The following is an 18,673-nucleotide window of genomic DNA, read 5'->3' on the forward strand; positions in this document are numbered from 1 at the left end:
AAACCCCAGCGTATACATTCCTCTTCCTACCCATTGCTACCCGGGAACAGCTCCAGCATGCCCAGATCCATAGTCATCAGGGGAGAGGAGCCCGCTGTGCGTGGCCGGGCCCTCGATCGAGGCCCCAGCAAAGAGAGATCTGAAACTCCATCAACGTCTTCCAACCCGACCCCACGGAAAAGGCCCTTATCAATCGCAAAGTCCTGGGCGCCTCTGACAGTGGGCAGTGTAAAATACTATAGTCGACACAAGGGGGAGGTAAGCGGGGCACGTGGATGGAGGCCCAAGCTGTGGCGAGTCGGAGGAGGGGGCAACCTGGGCCCAGAGCAGACCCCCACCTTTTCCCGGGCGCTGCTTGGGTTATTCGGCTTCTTTCCTTGTTCTTCCTTCCCAGAACACCTTGCTCTAATTTCCCCTTAACTTGCTCCCTGTCCTGACTTCACTGTTTCTGTCTGGGGAATTATCCCGTCTTGAAGCCTTGGGGTTTATCCCGGACGCTTGCCTTTCCCTCATTTCATGCCCCTAAAGAGTCAATCAATCTCTCGCGTGGGACCCCTTCTCCTTATTCTCTCCGCCGTGACGCTAGCACTGATCCCGTTGTCACTTCCCTGGACGATTGCAAGAATGGCCTCCGAAGACGGTGTTCCTGCCTCCACGTTCTCTCCATCAGTGATGATGTAGGTCACCTGCAAATTAAAACTTGAATGCGGATTTAGAGCTGAAGGAGCCTTTCTGGAAATCAGGGAATCCAGCTCCCTCACTTTGCAGATGAGGAAACTGAAGCCTAGTGATGAAATGACTAGCGCAGGGTCACTCGCCTCTGAGCCAGGCATTCTTTCCAGGCTATCTTTTGGAATGGAATCCAAAGGAATTCTTCCCTCCCAGGTCAATTCCTGCGCTTTCTCCCCGGATACCCGGATCCTCCTCACGTGCTGCGATGACAACCAAGTGTACATGTGGGAGTCTCGGAGCGGGCGTTTGCTTCGGAAGCTGCAGGGCCACACAGGTGGGCTGCGCGGGCATCCCACCCGGATTGTCATCCCCCCACCCTTCCTACTTCCGCATTCCAGCCTCTGCCCTCTAACTTGCTTGTAGCAGCCAGCTGCCAAAGTCGCCCTTGGATCCGTGCACCGCGGCATGACTGCAGCGGGGCTCAGACCATTAGGGATGCTGGGGTCCCCCACTCCTCCCTCCAGGCTTCCCCTATTGCTGCCCCAACGGCTGACACCCCAGGCGAGAGTTGGAACCACATCGGGGATTGGGGAGGAAAGGGGGAGGGAGATGCTGGGTGGGCGAAGTAAAGGTGGGGTTCTTCCAGCCACTTTGGGGTGCAGACTGCCCTCGGGAGAGAACCTGGCAGCAAGAAAAAATTCCAGGTCCACTTGCTGCAGAGGCGGCTCTCTAGGTCCTTGGTCCTTGAGGCTCCAACCCTCAGGGTTGTAAAAGATAACAGTATCTGGAACCCGGCTCTCATTTCCCTTCTCCTTAAAACAAGGAATTGTGGAACTAAATAATCTCAAGTCTCTTCCAGACCTAACATTCTGTTCCTTGGAACCTTTCCATCCACACACTGCCTCTCCTCAAGAGAGAAGAAGAAAATAAAAATAGATTCAAAGTGGTTCCGACTTCAAACCTCAATCACACCATCCATTCCTGGCAGCCTCAACCCACCCCTTACTAGCTTATGTGGTGCTGGAGAAAGAGATATATGACTGAAGAGGAGACTCTTCAAATGGAGGCTCCACCACATAGCCCTTGGGTCAAGTAATTTCTCTTTGAATCTCAGCTACCTCATCTGCTAAAAGATAAAAAAGGGGGGCAGCTGTGGCTCAGTAGATTAAGAGTCAGGTCCAGAGATGGGAGGTCCTGGGTTCAAATCTAGCCTAAGACACTTCCTAGCTGTGTGACCCTGGGCAAGTCACTTAACCCCCATTGCCTAGCTCTTAGTGTTCTTCTGCCTTGGAATTAATATGCAGTATTTTTTTTTTTAAAAGATAATAATGCACTTCCAACCCTCCCAGGATCCTCTTGAGGAAAGCATTTTGTAAACTGCACAGCACCTTAGAAGGGTCAGCTTTTATTGTTGCTACAAAAACTGCCTTTGAAAAACAAAACAAAGCCAAAAAACAAAAAAATACCATTTTGTTACCTTGACTTAATTCACACAAGCTTTAGCTTATTCTGGGTACATAACCTTCATGACTCCCTTCTGACCAGACCCTTTCACCATGTTTTTGTTATTCATCCTCCATTCTCCTTTTGAGCTTGTCCTCCTGAATTTGAAATCAATCCAGGAATATCAGACTTAAAAAAAAAAAAGACATCCCCCTCCTTTTTTTTTCTTATTGAGATCATTTTCATATTTTCATTCTTCCCACCTCTCAAGCTGTCTTTCTTTTTAGATCCTTTGACTATGGGATCCTTTTCCAGAATTTTGAAAATTTGCTTTTTTGAAACCTAGGTGATAATGGATAAATTGCATAGATATATTAAACAAATTAGATGAGAAAGGAAGAAATTATTTGCTGAGCTATGGATAGGGAAAGTGTGGACTACCAAAGAAGAGTCTTAGAAGATGAAAAGAATAATTTTGTTTATGTAAAAATAAAACATTTTTGCACATATAAAACCAATACAGTTAAAATTAGAAGAGAAAAGAGGGCAGTTAGGTGGCTCAGTGAATTGAGAAGCCAGGCCTAGAGATGGGGTCCTGGATTCAAATTTGATCCCAGATACTTCCTAGCTGGGTGATCCTTGACAAATCATTTAATCCCGGTTGCCTAGCCCTTACTATTCTTCTGCCTTGGAACCAAAACACAGTATTGATTCTAAAACAGAAAGTAAGGGTTTAAAGAGAGAGAGAGAGAGAGAGAGAGAGAGAAAGAGAGCGAGAGAGAGAGAGAGAGAGAGAGAGAAAGCAGAGAAACAGATAACTTAGGAGAGAGGGGAAATTGGCAACAAGTTTTGTAAAGATAAGAACTATTCCCTGATTGATAAATGGCCAAAGATTTGAATAAAGTTCTCAAGAAAAGAAAATCTAAGCTCTCTTGATATAGTCATGAAATATGAAAAAATGCCCCAACTCACTTAAAAATGAAAGAAATATAAATTAAAGGAACTCTAAGGTTTTATCCCATGTCTATCGGATAGCAAAGTTGACCAAAAAAAAAAAGAAAAAGAAAAATGAAAAACACTTGAGGAGCTGTAGAAAATCAGGCACATTAATAGAATATTGGTAGAATTGTAAACTAGTCCAATGATTCCGGAAAATACTTTGGAGCCATGCCCCAAAAGGCATTAAATTGTGCATACTCCTTCCCCTAGGAATATTAACATCAATAGTAGACCTGTACTTCAAAGGGATCACAGAAAGAGGAAAAGAGCCAATATGTACAAAAATATTTATAGCAACTCTTTTTGTGGTGGTAAATATAAATTTAAGAGGTGTCCATCAATTGGGGAATATGGAAACAGGAAAGATGCAATCTATCTATACAAATCAGTTAGTCAGGTGATACTTTCTATGGGGCAGGGAGGGAAGAGAGGGTCTGAAATGCCTGGGAATGAATTCTATTAAATAAACAAAATTTTTTAAAATAAATACAACATAAACAAAACTCAGCACTTAAGTTCTCAAGCTTCTATAAACAGAAGCTTTTTACAACCCATTATCACACAAAAAAATCTTAAATTATAACATTTCATGGGGAGTTTGTCTTCATTCTAATTGATCCACAGCAATTACCCAGACTTAAATTAAACATAATCTATGCATTTTAATGTTGTGGGGTTTCACTTTAACTCAGATCCACAATCTCCAAAACTCAATATTAATTTCTAATTAAAGCCTCCAGTTAATCATTCAATGATTCTTTTGTCCTGCTATTTGCATCTCTCATTATCTGTACCACACCATCCCCTTTCCTACTTCTTATAAGGTAAGATTGGGGAGATAGAAGCAGCCTGCGTTATTCAGGCACACACAGACACAACCAAATGCAAAGATACATGTGAGTATTAGAGATTGCAAACCAAGGCCAAACTGAACCCCATTTTGGCCAAAAGTACTTAAGGTTAGCATAATTAAATTTGCCCATTTATCTAAAAAAATCATGAAAAAGATGGTTTCAGGGAAACCTAGAAAGATTTGTAGTAACTGATGAATAGTGAAGTAGAGTCTGAAAACCAGTTTATACAATAACAATAATTGTAAAGACAAAGACTTAAGTATTCTAACCAAATTGGAATCGTGAATTGATACAACCATTCTGGAGAGCCATCTGGAACCATGCCCAAAAGACCATAAAGGATACTTTGACCCAGCAATAAGTGGGGCTATATCCCAAGGAGATCACAGATAGGGGGAAAGGACCTATTTTTACAAAGATATTTATAGAAATTCTTTTTGTAGTGGAAAATTGAACTTGGAAAATGAGGGGATGCTCATCAATTGGGAAATGCCTGGACAAGTTATGATATATGGTTGTAATGGAATACTATTGTGCCATAATAAATGTCAAATATGGCAGAGCCAAGATGGCAGAGTAGCAGCACAAAAAGCTGGAATTGCTTTGAGAATCTTCTCAAACTAACCTTAAAATAGCACCTGAAAACAAATGCTAAATTCACAGAACCAAGAAGGGGATGGAGTGACATAACTCTCCTGCAGAAAACAAATGTAATTGAAGGCAGAAAAGATTTATTTCATAAGGTGACAAGGGGAATCAGAAATAAAACTATGCACATAGGAGTGCATGCCACCCACCTTCCACCTACTATGCCAGGTTCTAAACCTGGGCACAAGCCAACTTTGAGGCCCTGGGACCCTGTCTCAGCCAATAGCAGAGCATCCCATGCCTATATCTTAAAGTTAAAGTATAAAGTATAAAGGCTTGCAGTGAGGCCCCAAGTCTATGGTGCTTGACCCTAGGGCAAAAGAGCTCACAGTGCTTTGAACCTTGTAATCCATCAGCAATCCCTAGAGGAGATTGAATCAGTAGCTTCCAAAGCTCTCAGCCTATCGCCCATGATACCACCTTGAAAGAACTGAAAGTTGTGGAAAACCAGAACTAAAATTCAGAGTAGCAGCAAGGAAAAACCGAACTTTAAGAGAGTTCTCCCTCTACTGTGAAAACAGAGCCCATCTTTAAGATAAAAAAAAAAATTAAAGGCTGGAAAAATGAGCAAACAGCAAAAGAAACAACATTTTTACAGAAAAAAAGAAGCCAAGGCACTGATTCAGTAGGGAATAGTGAGAGCAAAGAGGCCATATGCAAAACTTCAAGGATAAATGAGAATTGGTCCCAGGCTCTGGAAGAGCTCAAAAAGGAATTAAAAAATCAGAGGGGCAGAAGAAAAATAGGAAAAAGAAAAGAAAATAATGTAAAAAGAAAATACAGCTTGAACAAAAGAGTTCCATGAAAAGTAGAATGCACCAAATAGAAAAGAAGGATCAAAAAATCATGGAAGAAAATCAATCTTTAAAAATTTTAAGTGGGCAAATAGAAGCTAATGACATCATGAGACATAAACAATAAAACAAAATCAAAAAGAACGAAAAAATAGAAGAAAATATGAACTATTTCATTGAAAAAACAACTAATCTGGAAAATAGATCCAGGAGAGACAGTTTAAGAATTATTGGACTACCTGAAAGTCATAATTAAAAAAAAAAAGTCTGGACATCATATATCAAAGAAAACTGCCCTAATATTCTTGAACAAGAAGTTAAAATAGAAATGGAAAGAATCCACAGATCATCTCCTGCAATATATCCCCAAATGACAATTCCTAGGAATATTATAGCCAAATTCAAAAACTCCCAGCTCAAAGAAAAAACACTGCAAATGGCCAGAAAGAAACAATTCAAATATCATGGAGCCACAGTTGTTAGAAAAGTTCAGTTTAATAAATTTCTGGAGAAAAGTTAATGGGAATAAAAAGGAACATATCTTCTTTTCAGCAGCACATGGTACATACACAAGAACTGACCATGTACTAGGGCATAAATATATCACAACCAAATGCAGAAAAAATAAATGTATCCTTTTAAAATCATAATGCAATAAAAATTATAATTCATAAGGGTTCATTAGAAACAAATTAGAAATTAATTGGAAACTAGATCATCTAATTCTTCAAAAGGGATGGATCAAAGAACAAATTATAGAAATAATAAATTATTTCATCAAAAGAGAATGACAAAGAGGAGATATCATCAGAATTTATGGGACGCAGTCAAAGCAGTACCTAGGGGAAAATTTATATCTATGAAAACCTATATCAATAAAATAGAGAAAAAGCAAATCAATGAACCAGAACACTGTATATAGTAACAAATATATGATGATCAACTGTGAAGGACTAAACTATTATCAGTAATGCAAGATTCCAAGATATCCCCAAGAGATTCATGATGAAAAATTCTATCCACAGTCAAAGAAGGAAGTGTTGGAGACTATGACTGTCTCCTGGGAGTCACTTACTAGCTGTGTTTCCTCAGGCAAGCTTCTTCTCCTCTTTGGGCCTCAATTTCTTCATCTATAAAATGAGGGACCTAAATGAGCCCCTTCAAAAATCTCAATTTGTAGGACCTTATTACTCCAAGTCCATTGATATGGAAGAACCTATTGGATGAAGTCAAAGTCATTCATTTTTCCTGTTTTGCAGAAGTCTCTAGGCTAGGTATGGGTCCTAGAATCTAAGAAGCATACATGAAGGGAGTTTTCTTTTGATCTTAGAGAATGCCCTCCACATGGCTGACCTGCAGGAAGCCAGGCTAGTGAGCCTGGTTTCCAAGGACTCAGACCCCTGTACTCCACTCTGGGAAAACATTTTCCTAGAGATTACACATGGTTTGTGGGGAAGCCTAGCCTTCTAAATTGTATTGTGACCTCCTTAAACTACAGTTTCAGTTTTGGTTTCTGTCTTCTACAGGCCCAGTACGATTCTGCAAGTTCTCTCCTAATGGCAAATATTTTGCAAGCGCCTCTCGTGACTGCACTGTCAGGCTGTGGGATGCAAAAACCAGCATCATATGCCTCCATGTTCTGAAAGGTGACTTGATGCAAAGAAACTTGAGGTGGGGGGTGGGAGGGGATGGGGAGGATGGTCTCCAAGCCACATGTTTCAGATGAGGTTTGGTGTGGATCCGAAGGCTTAGGGATTTGAATCTTTTTCTAATTCTTCTACCTGTATGACACTAAACAAGTCACAGCCTCTGTGGGCCTCAATTTTCTTAGTTGTAAAAGAAGAGTATGGGGCTAGATGAGGGATCAGTAAACTATGACCTGTGGTCCAAACCAGGCCTATCTTTGTAAAACCCTCAAGCTAAGAAGGGTTTTTACATTTTAAGAATCCTAAAATGTGTCTATTGCAAATATTAATAATATGGAAATAGGTTTTAAACAATGATACATGTAAAACCCAGTGGAATTGCTTGTATGCTCTGGGAGGGGGGAGGAAGGAGGGAAGGAAAGAGCATGAATCATGTAACCATGGAAAAAATATTCTAAATTACTTAAATAAAAAATGAAAAATAAAATTTAAAAAACTTGAGTTCTGATGCTAAATGCTCAAATGCTAAAATATTTGTATAACTGAAATAATGGTGATGGTACCATGAGGTTCACATAATAGCCACATATGAATGGAAAAAGCATGATTAGTATTCACAATAAAAATGAGCTTGTGAAAGAAAAAAAATCCTGAAATGTAAAAAGTCTTCTTAGCTCAACACGCAGCAGGCCAGATTTGGCCCCTGGACTATTCTTTATCTTTCCTGGACTAGATAGTCTCTAAGGTCTCTTCCAGCTCTGTAGGATTTAAATTAATGTCCAATACTTTAAGTATTATTTTATAAAGTTTTATAAAGTTATAAAATAGAACCACATGACTATGTTTTTCTACCTGCTCAAAAAGCCCACTACACCAAAACCACAACAGGAAGACCAGAGAGAGAGATGGATCTCCACCCAATTTACACATTTATTTTGTAGATATTGTCTTATGCAGAAGGGAACTTACCCCAATTGACTTTTTGTCAGTGTACCTAGCAATCATTGGTTTTGTTGTCTTTCCCTTTTATCCCCAAATTATCATAATTTATAAGTTGGTTATGTTTACAAGATCCATTGGGGAGACTAGTCTTCCAAAGGATCTCAGGGGGTAGATTGTGTAATTAGAATCTGTTACCCTAAAAACTATGATCCCCAGCAAAACTACAATTCCCAGAACCCCACTCACTTCCTGTTGTTACATGCTGACGTAGACAGGATATAAATTGGGTAGAGATTCCTCTCTGTCTGTCTGTCTGTCTCTCTTTCTCTCTGGTCTTCCTTTCATGGCTTTGGTGGAGCGGGCTTTTTGAACAGGTAGAAAAACTTAGTCATCTGGTTCTATTTTGTTAGATAATAAACTTTATAAACAATAATACTTGAAGTATTGGACATTAATTTAAATCCTACAGCTCTAAGTCCTGTAATGCTATAACAAACACTGGGAATCTGTGTTCTGGTTTACAGTCAGAAGAGAAACCAGGAGAGTATAGAGAGCTGGTAATTCCTATTGTAGTCCCAGAAAATCCCATGGTGCCCATTGCTTCTGATGGGAGATGCCCTGGAGTCTTCAAACTGACAACTCCTGCCTCCTTCCAAGGATACATGGGGCCTCCTTCCTTCTCCCCAGGCTCTGATTCATTGCAAAGAAAGGACCCTGAACTCAGAGTACAAATGTTTGGCTTTGAATGCCAGTGGCCCTTTCGCCTTAAAATTTAAATGAAGATTTAAGAGGTTAGGTCAAAACATAACTTCTCTCAAACTCATTTTTTCTCAGCATTTAAATCCAGGTTTCCTGTTCTCTCCTGCTGAAGTGGAAAGAGTGCTGGGCTCAGAGTCCAAAAACTCAAGTTCCAGTTCCAGTAACATTTGTCATTTGAAAGTAGAAATGAATCTGAGTGGCCATCAAGTCCAACTCATGATAGTATACCAAAGTTGATTGTTACTGGTTATCCAGTCACTGCTTGCAAACCTCCAAGCAGTGGGTACCCACCCCGTCCTGGGGCAGTCCATTCCACTTTAAGATAGTGCTAATTATTAGTATTTTTTCCCCTGACATTGTCTGCTTTTGTCTTATTTCCACCTTGTAGCCATTGCTCTTCTGGGGTCAAACAGAACATGGCTAATGCATCTTCTACATGACAGCCTTTCAAATACTTGAGGGCTGAGATAGATCTTCTTCCCTATCCCACCCCACCACCTGCCCATTCTTATCACCTCCAGGTCCTTCAACTGCTCCTTCTATCCCCAGAAGCTAGGCAGTACCTGGCCCTTAAAAAGGCATTTAATAAATGTTTATCAATTGCCTACTGTTCATTGTGAAATCAACTCAAGACCCTTCACCATCTTGATTGCCCTCCCCTGGACACTCGCCAGCTTATTAGGGCCTTCTTAAATGTGACCTAGCATTGAACACAACACTCCAGATGAGTTCTGAGAAGGGACAGATATGGAGGGACTATCACCTTTTTTTTTTTATTAAGTTTATTTAATTTAGAATATTTTCCCACAGTTACATGATTCATGTTCTTTCCCTCCCCTCCTCCCACTCCCTTCTAGTAGCCAATGAGCAATTCCACTGGGTTTTAAATGTGTCATTGATCAAGATCTGTTTCCATATTGTTGATACTTGCAATTGGGTGATCATTTCTACATCCCCAATCATATCCTCATTGACCCATGTGATCAAGCAGTTGTTTTTCTTCTGTGTTTCTACTTCCACAGTTCTTCCTCTGGATGTGGATAACATTCTTTCTCATAAGTCCCTCAGAATTGTCCTGGATCACTGCATTGCCACTAATGGAGAAGTCCATTACATTCAATTGTGCCACAGTGTATCAGTCTCTGTGTACAATGTTTTCCTGGTTCTGCTCCTTTAGCTCTGCATCACTTCCTGGAGGTTGTTCCAGTCTCCATGGAATTCCTCCACTTTATTATTCCTTTTAGCACAATAGTATTCCATCACCAACATATACCACAATTTGTTCAGCCATTCCCCAATTGAAGGGCATCCCCTCATTTTCCAATTTTTGGCCACCACAAAGAGTGCAGCTATGGATATTCTTGTACAAGTCTTTTTCCTTATTATCTCTTTGGGGTACAGACCCAGCAGTGCTATGGCTGGATCAAAGGGCAGACAGGACTATCAACTTCTTGTCTCAAAGGACTGGATTACTCTTCATTCTGCCCCAGATCACATTAGGATTTTGCTTTTGTTTTTTTTTTCCTTTGGCTGCCACATCATACTATTGACACATTTTGAATTTATGGTCCCCTAAGATCCCTAGATCTTTTTCAGGCAAGCTTCCTCCTTCTTATACTTGTGATCTTGGTGAATCTCTTTACCTTTCGTTACCTTAATTTCCTCACCCAGAAAATGATGAGTTATCCTGAGAGGGCCACCGCCAACATACATGGTTCAGGATTAGTGTGAAGTCATCTCTTGTGAGACCTGAAGTACTTTAAAAGTAAACTATGGGGGGCAACTGGGTAGCTCAGTGGATTGAGAGCCAGGCCTAGAGATGGGAGGTCCTGGGTTCAAATCTGGCCTCAGACACTTCCCAGCTGTGTGACCCTGGGCAAGTCGCTTGACCCCCATTGCCTAGCCCTTACCACTCTTCTGCCTTGGAGCCAATACACAGTATTGACTCCAAGACGGAAGGTAAGGATTTAAAAAAAAAAAAAGTAAACTATGGGGGGCAACTGGGTGGCTCAGTGGATTGAGAGCCAGGCCTAGAGACCGGAGGTCCTGGGTTCAAATCTAGCTTCACATACTTCCCAGCTGTCTGGCTCTGGGCAAGTCACTTAACTCCCACTGCCAAGCCCTTACTACTCTCTGCCTTAGAATCTATAGGTTCTAAGGTGGAAGATAAATATTTTTTTAAAGTAAATTATGATTATTCAACTCAAGGTGGCCCAGAGCTCTCTGCATCCATACCAATGTCCAAAGGGATAGGCAGAGGAGGGCAAGGCCCTAAGGAAGGAAGGTTCTGTGCCCTCAAAATGACTGACTATCCCTTGGAAGTCCCTCATCACTTCCAAAGGAGTCCTAACCCCAGGCATGAGAAACTAGTGTTGCTTTGGGAAGTGAATGAGTAGGTGATCCCAGGCCACACAATAAGTGTCGCACGCTGGCTCTTACCTCCATCCCTCTAAGGAATTTCTTCTATGTGTCCTTAGAAAGTCACCCCATAGGATCTACGGCAGAGACCCATCTTTGGCCCATCGCCCCCTTTCCTCTGCCTTGTTCAGCTCCCTTTACACCACCCTCTGGTCAGGGGGCCACGGTGGGGGCCGACTGTTTCTATTTCATGGACCCTGTTCTGCCCTGTGATTCTCAGGTCACTCCCGGAGTGTGGAGACAGTCAGCTTCAGTTCAAACTCCAAACGCCTGGTATCTGGAGGCTGGGATCACAAGGCGATCCTCTGGGATGTGAAGGTATGGGAAATGAGCCAGCATGGATGTGGCAGGCGGTGTGAGGCTCTCCCCAAGACAGCCAGCTCATACAGACTCACGAAAGCCAAACTTAGACAATGTGGGATACTCGTTCCCCGCTTCATGAGGGAGCATCACTCCACAGAGTCCCTTCTTATAGAGAAGGACTTGTAGATGCTCTTTTCCTGGAGGTTGGGGAGTTGGAGGGAATAGAGGAATCTCAGCTGCAGTCTGAGGAGTCTCTGGGGAATGGATGTTCAACAGATTTTAGGAAGGAAACTTCAGAACATAGAAACCATTTATGAGAGCTGGATGGGGTTTTACTACTAGGATTTCTCAACGACGTCAAAGAAAAGTGGTGACGACGGTCAATCTCGCTTGATGGTTGTTTCTTTTTTTGTGGGGAACACATCTAGGCAGCAGCAGATTATAGCAGAAAGGGTTCTTGATGGGAGGCTTGGGTTTGAATCCCAACTACAAACCTGCAGGCAAGTCACATCCTCTTTGAGATTCAGTTACCTCATCTGTCATGAGGGCTGGACTAAATAATCTCTAACAGCCCTTAGTTTGTTTTGTTTTGTTTTGTTTTGTTTTAAACCTTACCTTCTGTCTTAGAATCAATACTATGTATTGGTTCCAAGGCAGAAGAGTGCTAAGGGCCAGACAATGGAGTGAAGTGACTTGCCCAGGGTCACCCAGCTGGGAAGTGTCTGAGGCCAGATTTGAACCCAGGACCTCCCATCCCTCTGCCTGATTCAATCCCCTGAGCCACTGCAGCCCCCATCCCTTACTTCTAATGTTCCTCCTTTACAAGTATACTGGTTTGATGCATATATTTAGGCAGCTATTTCTCCTCTTTTAGAAAGGCCAGATGATCACTGAACTCCTTGGACATCACGATGCCATCCAAAGCAGTGACTTTTCTTCCGTTTCAGAATATCTTGTAAGTATGACCTCCCTCTTCAGCACCGCAGTGGCAGGCACTTTGGCCCTCTGTGGTTGCACTTGCACAGATAAACTGGCCCTCCTCCATTTTGTTCACTCCCCCTGTAAATCTCTCCCCTCAGTCCAACTACTTGCCAAATTCTGTGGATTCTCTCCCATAACATCCTTTGTACTCCATTGTTCAGCTCAGTGTCTGGCATATGGAAAGCGCTTGATATTTAATTCTTCCTGCCTCCCCTTCGCCTGTACTCTCCTCTTTACCTCCCTAATTCAGGCCCTCCCAAACTCCTTTACCTGGTATTGAGGTCTTCCAGAGTTGAAATTCAACTTATCCATCTAATTTTATTTCATGTAACTCCCTATAGTCTAGACAATCTGGATTAATTTTTGTGGTTCAGTCATTTCAGTCATGTCTGACTTTTCTTGATCCCATTTTGCCTTTTCTTCTTTATTTAAAATATTTATTTATTTTTAAAGATTTTTCCATTTCTGCATGATGCATGCTCTCTCCCTCCCCTTTTCCCTCCCCCATCCCAGAGCGGGCGAGCAATTCCACTGGGTTATACATGTGTTATCAGTTGATACCTATTTCTATATTAGTCATTTTTATAATAGAGTCGTCTTTTAAAACCAAACCCCAAATCCTAGACCCATAGAAACAAGTGATAAGTCATATGTCTTTCTTGTGTGTTTCTTCTCCCACGGTTCTTTCTCTCAATGTGGATAGTGTTCTTTCTCCGAAGTCTCTGGAAATATTTCCTTGATCACAGCATGCAGACTCTAAATGATCACTCTAATGCAAATACTAATATGGAGACAGGTCTTGATCAATGACACAGTGAAATTGCTCGTTGGCTATGGGAGGAGGGAGAGTGGAGGGGAGGGAAAGAGCATGAATCATGGAACATCCTGACTCCTGGGTTCTTTCCCCTCTATAGCATTGCTTCTCTTTTTGATGGCTGGACTTAAATTGGACATGAAAAAAGGATGATAGAAACATTTATTAATGTTTACTATGTGTCTTAGGGGCAGCCAGGTGGCACAGTAGATAGCGCCCAGGACCTGGAGTCTGAAAGACTCATCTTCTTGAATTAAAATCTGAACTCAAGACACTTACTAGCTATGGGACCCTGGCAAAATCATATAACCCTGTTTGCCTCAGTTTCCCCATCTGTCAAATGAGCTGGAGAAGGAAATAGCAAACCACTCCAGTATCTTTGCCAAGAAAATCCAAATGGGGTAACGAAGAATCAGACTCAGGGGGCAGCTGGGTAGTTCAGTGGATTGAGAGCCAGGACTAGAGACAGGAGGTCCTGGGTTCAAATCTGGCCTCAGATACTTCCCAGCTGTGTGACCCTGGGCAAGTCACTTGACACCCATTGCCTAGCCCTTACCGCTCTTCTGCCTTGAAGATAATACACAGTATTGACTCCAAGACGGAAGGTAAGGGTTTTTATTATTAAAAAAAAAAAAGAATCAGACTCAACTAAAGTAATTGAATAACAAGAGTTTCTGATCCTGTATTGAGCAGGGAAAGGAACAGGCTTTGTAGTGCCTCTGATGTGCCAGGAAATTTATGAATATCTCATTTGATCCTCACAACTACGTCGAGAGAGAAGTTCTATCATTATTCCCATCTTACAGTTAATGTCTAAGGTTGGATTTGAATTCAGCACTTCATGACTTCAGCCCCAGAATTGTTTCCACTATGCCACCTTGTTGCCTCTGCCCACAGGGCCAAGGTTTAGAAATAGCCAAGAAGCAGAGGAGGTGATATCCTGATTCTTGGCAAGAAAATGTGATTGTTCACCTATCAGAAAGGAGAACCAATGCGGATGTCATAACCTATGTGGTTTTTTAAAATTATTTTTTATTATGAATTTGACAAACATCAACACTCACGTTTTAGTATCCAAAGAAGAGGGTGGTTTTATGAAGCTGTAAACCCGTTATGTACAATGTTTTTGTTTTTTTAAACGTGTTACATTTAACATGATAGTAACAAAATTGCCCTGCTGGTCTCAGAACTTCCTGTGGCTCTCTTCTGTGCCTTTTTAAGTGTTTTATCAATGTTTTCTTCCTTTTTTCTTCCCCATCAGTATCACTACCCACCAACTTTTTTCTCAAAACTCTCCCAGACTCCAAAATAGACATAATACACAATAGATGCATGGACACACAGGTCAGCTTTGGAAATGTCTGCCTTGTTTTGCATCTCTCTGGTAGCCTGCTGCTTCTCTGCCAAGAAGTGGGAAGAATATTTCATTTTCAGTCCTTTGCAGTCGTGATTGGTCATTGAACTGCTCAGAGTTCTTCATTCTAGAGTTGTTCCCGTTACATTCCTGTGGTCACAGGTAATTTATGCTCCTGGTTCTGCTTCCTTCACTCTGCATTCATTCCTACACATTTTCTCAGCTTTCTCTGTCATATATTCTCATTTTGCATGGTTTGACTTTTATGAGGGGCACCATGATGTCAATGTTTAGAGAGCTAATCTCAGAGCAAAGAAGGCTTGAGTTCAAGTCCTCAATTTGACATACACTGGCTATTTCACTCTGGGCAAGTCATTTCAACTTCTCTATGCTCTAGCTTTTAAGTTATAAATTACAAAGAAGAGGAGTCAGGAGGACCTGGGTTCAAATATGACCTCACACTTCTCTTCATGTGACCTTAGGCAAGTCACTTATCCCTGGTTGCCTAGCCATTGACCTTCTGTCTTAGAGTTGTTACTAGGATAGAAGGTAAGGGTTTAAAAAAAAAAAGAGGGTCCCGAAGAAATCCTGGGCTTAGGGTGCAAAATTTCAGTTCTTTGTAACACTAATCCTGCTATTATTTTAGTTTTCGTGGGTCCTTTCTGTCTTTGCCTTCTTTAAGGTAGATAGCAGGTATATTGCTGAATCAGAGCATAGTAACTTTTTGAGTACTGAATGGCAGAACCAATTCCCAGCTCAATTAACAGTTCATTAATGAGGCTGTTTGAATAGACCTGCTACTACTCTACTCAGCCTCTTCCCACCAACCCCTTAGAATTTCCTTTGTCAACTTGAAAGGTAGAAATCTTAATTATTTGAATGTGCATTTCTCTTGACTTGGAGCATTTTCCCTTATTGTGGTGGAAAGCTTGCAAACTGCCTATTCCCATCTTTTGTTCATTTATCTTTTGGGGAATGACTGTTCTTATTTTCACTAATTTCCCATATATCTTGAATCTTTCTCAGAGAAATCTGCTAGCACGCCACCCTCTCCAGTGGTTTCCTTTTGAATTCTGCTTTATTAAATGTGCAAAAAGCTTTTCATTTTTATGTAACCAAATTTGCCTATTTTATCTATGATCATCTCTATCCCCAGAATTCTTTTGGCCATAGTTGTGAATTCCATTTCTTTTCCTTCTCCAATTTGCCTATTTTATATTTATGTCACATATTCATTTGGTGCTAAAGGGCGAGAAATGAGGCTTTTTCTAGTTTGGGTCAAACAAGGAATTCCCCCAACTTTCTTACCAGAATTGTTCAAATTTTCTATTTCTTTTCAGATGATCATAGCTTTTTTCCTTTTCCTACATATCTAGTTCAAGACTTGGTACTACTCGCTTCTTCCTTCCGATATCCTTTGAGATCCTTCACCTTTTGTTCCTTCAGATGAATTTGGCTCATCCTAGTGGTCTTTTGGTTGGCTTTGGCAAACCAAAGTTTAGCTGGTATGCCATTGCCTGTAAATTCATTTAGGTAGTAGTCATTTCTGTTATTACAGCCTAACCATTTAATATCTCCCATTTTTTTCTTAATTTCTGTATTTTGAGATTTCATATAATTCCTGAGTACATTGAACTGCCTTGGCTAATGCAGTCATTTACTAGCCTAGCATCAATTTTTCAGTGTGAACATGGTTGAATGTGGCCAAATAGCTATTTGAAGCCTGGCTCTGTGATGGCCTCAAACTCTGATTTGGATCTTTCCCATCCCCCCTGCTATATCTTTGTCTCCCTCCCCAGAAGTTTTGAGGCAGCCTCATGTCATGCTAACAAGACAGTATAGCCTTAAAAAAGGTTCTTCTGAATTCCCTTCATCTCCTAACAGGGGGTGGCTATCTTCCCATGTTGCTGTGATGCGCTTCTGGAACAGAACCGCTCTGGCACTGAGGGAAGATTTTAGAACAATTTTTGCCCGGTCACTTTCTGAAGCCCCAGCTCTTCTCTTTCCTGGTTGTTGGCCAATGGCTGCCTCTGCCTGATCAAATGTTAAATCTTGGTAAACCCTTTTCCTTTGTCCAAAGCTCACATCACAGCTGCCTATCTTTTTTTTGAGACAGGCAACTGGCTCCTGGGATTCCACAGTCCAAGTCTGGGACCTGAGCATATTGGGTAACATTAGAAAAAAAACACTGGAAGGCCATGAAGGAAACGTCAGCTGTGTGTGTTTCTCCCCATCTGGGCTCCTGGTAAGTTGGGATTATCTTCCTCCCTCTTAGGAAGGAGGGAATGGGACCTCAGGAAGGCCCACTGCCAAAATACTTCCATTTGTCCCACAGGCCTCAGGTTCCTGGGACAAAACTATCCGGATCTGGAATCCGGAAACAGGGAAGCTCCTCATTCAACTGTTAGGACATCTGACCTGGGTGAAGAGCATGGCTTTCTCTCCTGATGGGCATCAGATGGCTAGCTCAGAATACTCTGAAATGGTAATCCTGAACTCTTCTCAGCTCACGACACCTACAAATGGATGAATCCCAGCACCTCGGGTGGACCTTGGTGACCCTATCCGTATGTCTCCAGAACTATAGCAAGTGCTGGCTTTGGAGACAGAGGAATTGAGTCCAAATCCTGGCTCTAGCTATCTGTCCCTTAGGATTCAAACTATAAAATAAGGGAGTTTGGGCTAGATCAGAGGTATCAAGTACTCATGGGGCCCAAACCACATTAAAATGTGGTTTCTATTTTGTAAAATAAAAACACAATGAAACAGACATGTGGTTTCCCAAGTCAATAAGTGGCCTTTCTGAGTTTGGCATCACTAAGCTAATGACCTCAAAAAGCAACATCTACCCTTAAAGCTCCATTTTGACCCTATGTTCTAAATGGGAAGGCAGTGTACCAAGGTTGCTGCAAGGAAAATCCTTTGAATCTGTGAATTGTGGAAAACATGTTAAAATCAGACCCAAAGAACATTGCAATATCCTACTTCTCCATAAGAAATACACGTAGTTTGTCATTAGCCCATTACCTTAACTGACTTGCTCTTCAAAGTTCCTATTATAACAAGCACTTAAACTTAAAAAGTATGTATGCCATGCAATAAAAAATGGTTCATACATGATTTCACTTAGTCTTCCTGTAGGCCTCTAAGGCCAGGTCTCCTAAGTCCTGACATTCTGTTGACATTTTTTCCCTTTTTAAATAGGTCAAAATCTGGGATTGTAAGACTGGAAAATGCACAGAGAGCCTGAGGGTAAGATACAGCAGGTGGGTGGGAAAGGGTAAAAAAAAAAATATGGTTTAAGATAGCAATTAGGTTATACATACTCAGCTAATCAATGGTTTCCTAGAACATCGAAACACCAAAGTGAAACAAGGCAGTGACATCTTTACAGAATGGTAGAGCTAGACCTTTCAAAGTCATCTACTTAGTTAAACACTCATACAGAAGAATGAATGAAATGAGAACTGCCTTTGCCAGGGTCACCCAGCTGCTTAGTGGTAGAGCTGTGACTTGAAGCTGGGCCTTCAGGTTCTTAGCTCAGTGCGGTCTCTACTTTCTTTTTTTGGCAGGGTGTCTTAGAAGTGGCCCATGTCTGCGCTTTCACCCCAGATGGGAAGTTGCTGGTTTCAGGGTCGGCCGATCACCGAATATTTGGAAGAGATGCAGCAGATCGAAAATTATTTGGAGAATATTCCAGGCGCTCTCAGCCAAGCCAGCTACCCTCTCAGAAGTTAGCTCTAAATAACAGCAGCTTGAAGGTCACTAGAATACATAGTCCAGGTGTACGTAAGCTGGAACCAGAAGCTTCAATGAAAACAACTATGATCCAGAGCCCCATTTCTACCTCACAATGAGAACATGGAAAAACTAAGACCTAAGTCAAGCGATAAGTTTAAAACAACGCAGTTAACCTTACATTCAACAATCAAGAGAAACTAAGTCTTCTTATGAAATAAGTACCTTACACAGTAACCAATAAACAGTCAACACACTCCAACCTCAGCTTCTTAAAAAGGATCAATTATCAGTCTTCCTTAGTACTA

The 18,673-nt window shown here is 41.5% G+C and overlaps 1 protein-coding gene across 2 annotated transcripts; it reads left to right on the forward strand.

Moving 5' to 3' along the window:
- On the forward strand, positions 1-18,644 carry WDR38 (WD repeat domain 38). 2 transcript variants are annotated; one of them, XM_007474640.3, is made up of 10 exons: positions 1-258; positions 529-669; positions 886-1,006; positions 6,937-7,056; positions 11,396-11,493; positions 12,353-12,433; positions 16,744-16,872; positions 16,963-17,112; positions 17,832-17,879; positions 18,200-18,644. In XM_007474640.3, exons 1-10 carry the CDS (start codon positions 58-60, stop codon positions 18,482-18,484), a joined length of 1,374 nt encoding a protein of 457 aa, XP_007474702.2. In that variant the 5' UTR covers positions 1-57; the 3' UTR covers positions 18,485-18,644. The 2 variants fall into 2 exon arrangements, with proteins under 2 accessions (XP_007474702.2, XP_003339640.1); XM_003339592.4 differs by lacking the exon at positions 529-669 and having other exon boundaries at positions 4-258.
- The last annotated feature ends 29 nt before the right edge of the window (positions 18,645-18,673 follow it).

Source organism: Monodelphis domestica, chromosome 1 (genome assembly GCF_027887165.1).
Source record: "Monodelphis domestica isolate mMonDom1 chromosome 1, mMonDom1.pri, whole genome shotgun sequence".
Classification (NCBI taxonomy): domain Eukaryota; kingdom Metazoa; phylum Chordata; class Mammalia; order Didelphimorphia; family Didelphidae; genus Monodelphis; species Monodelphis domestica.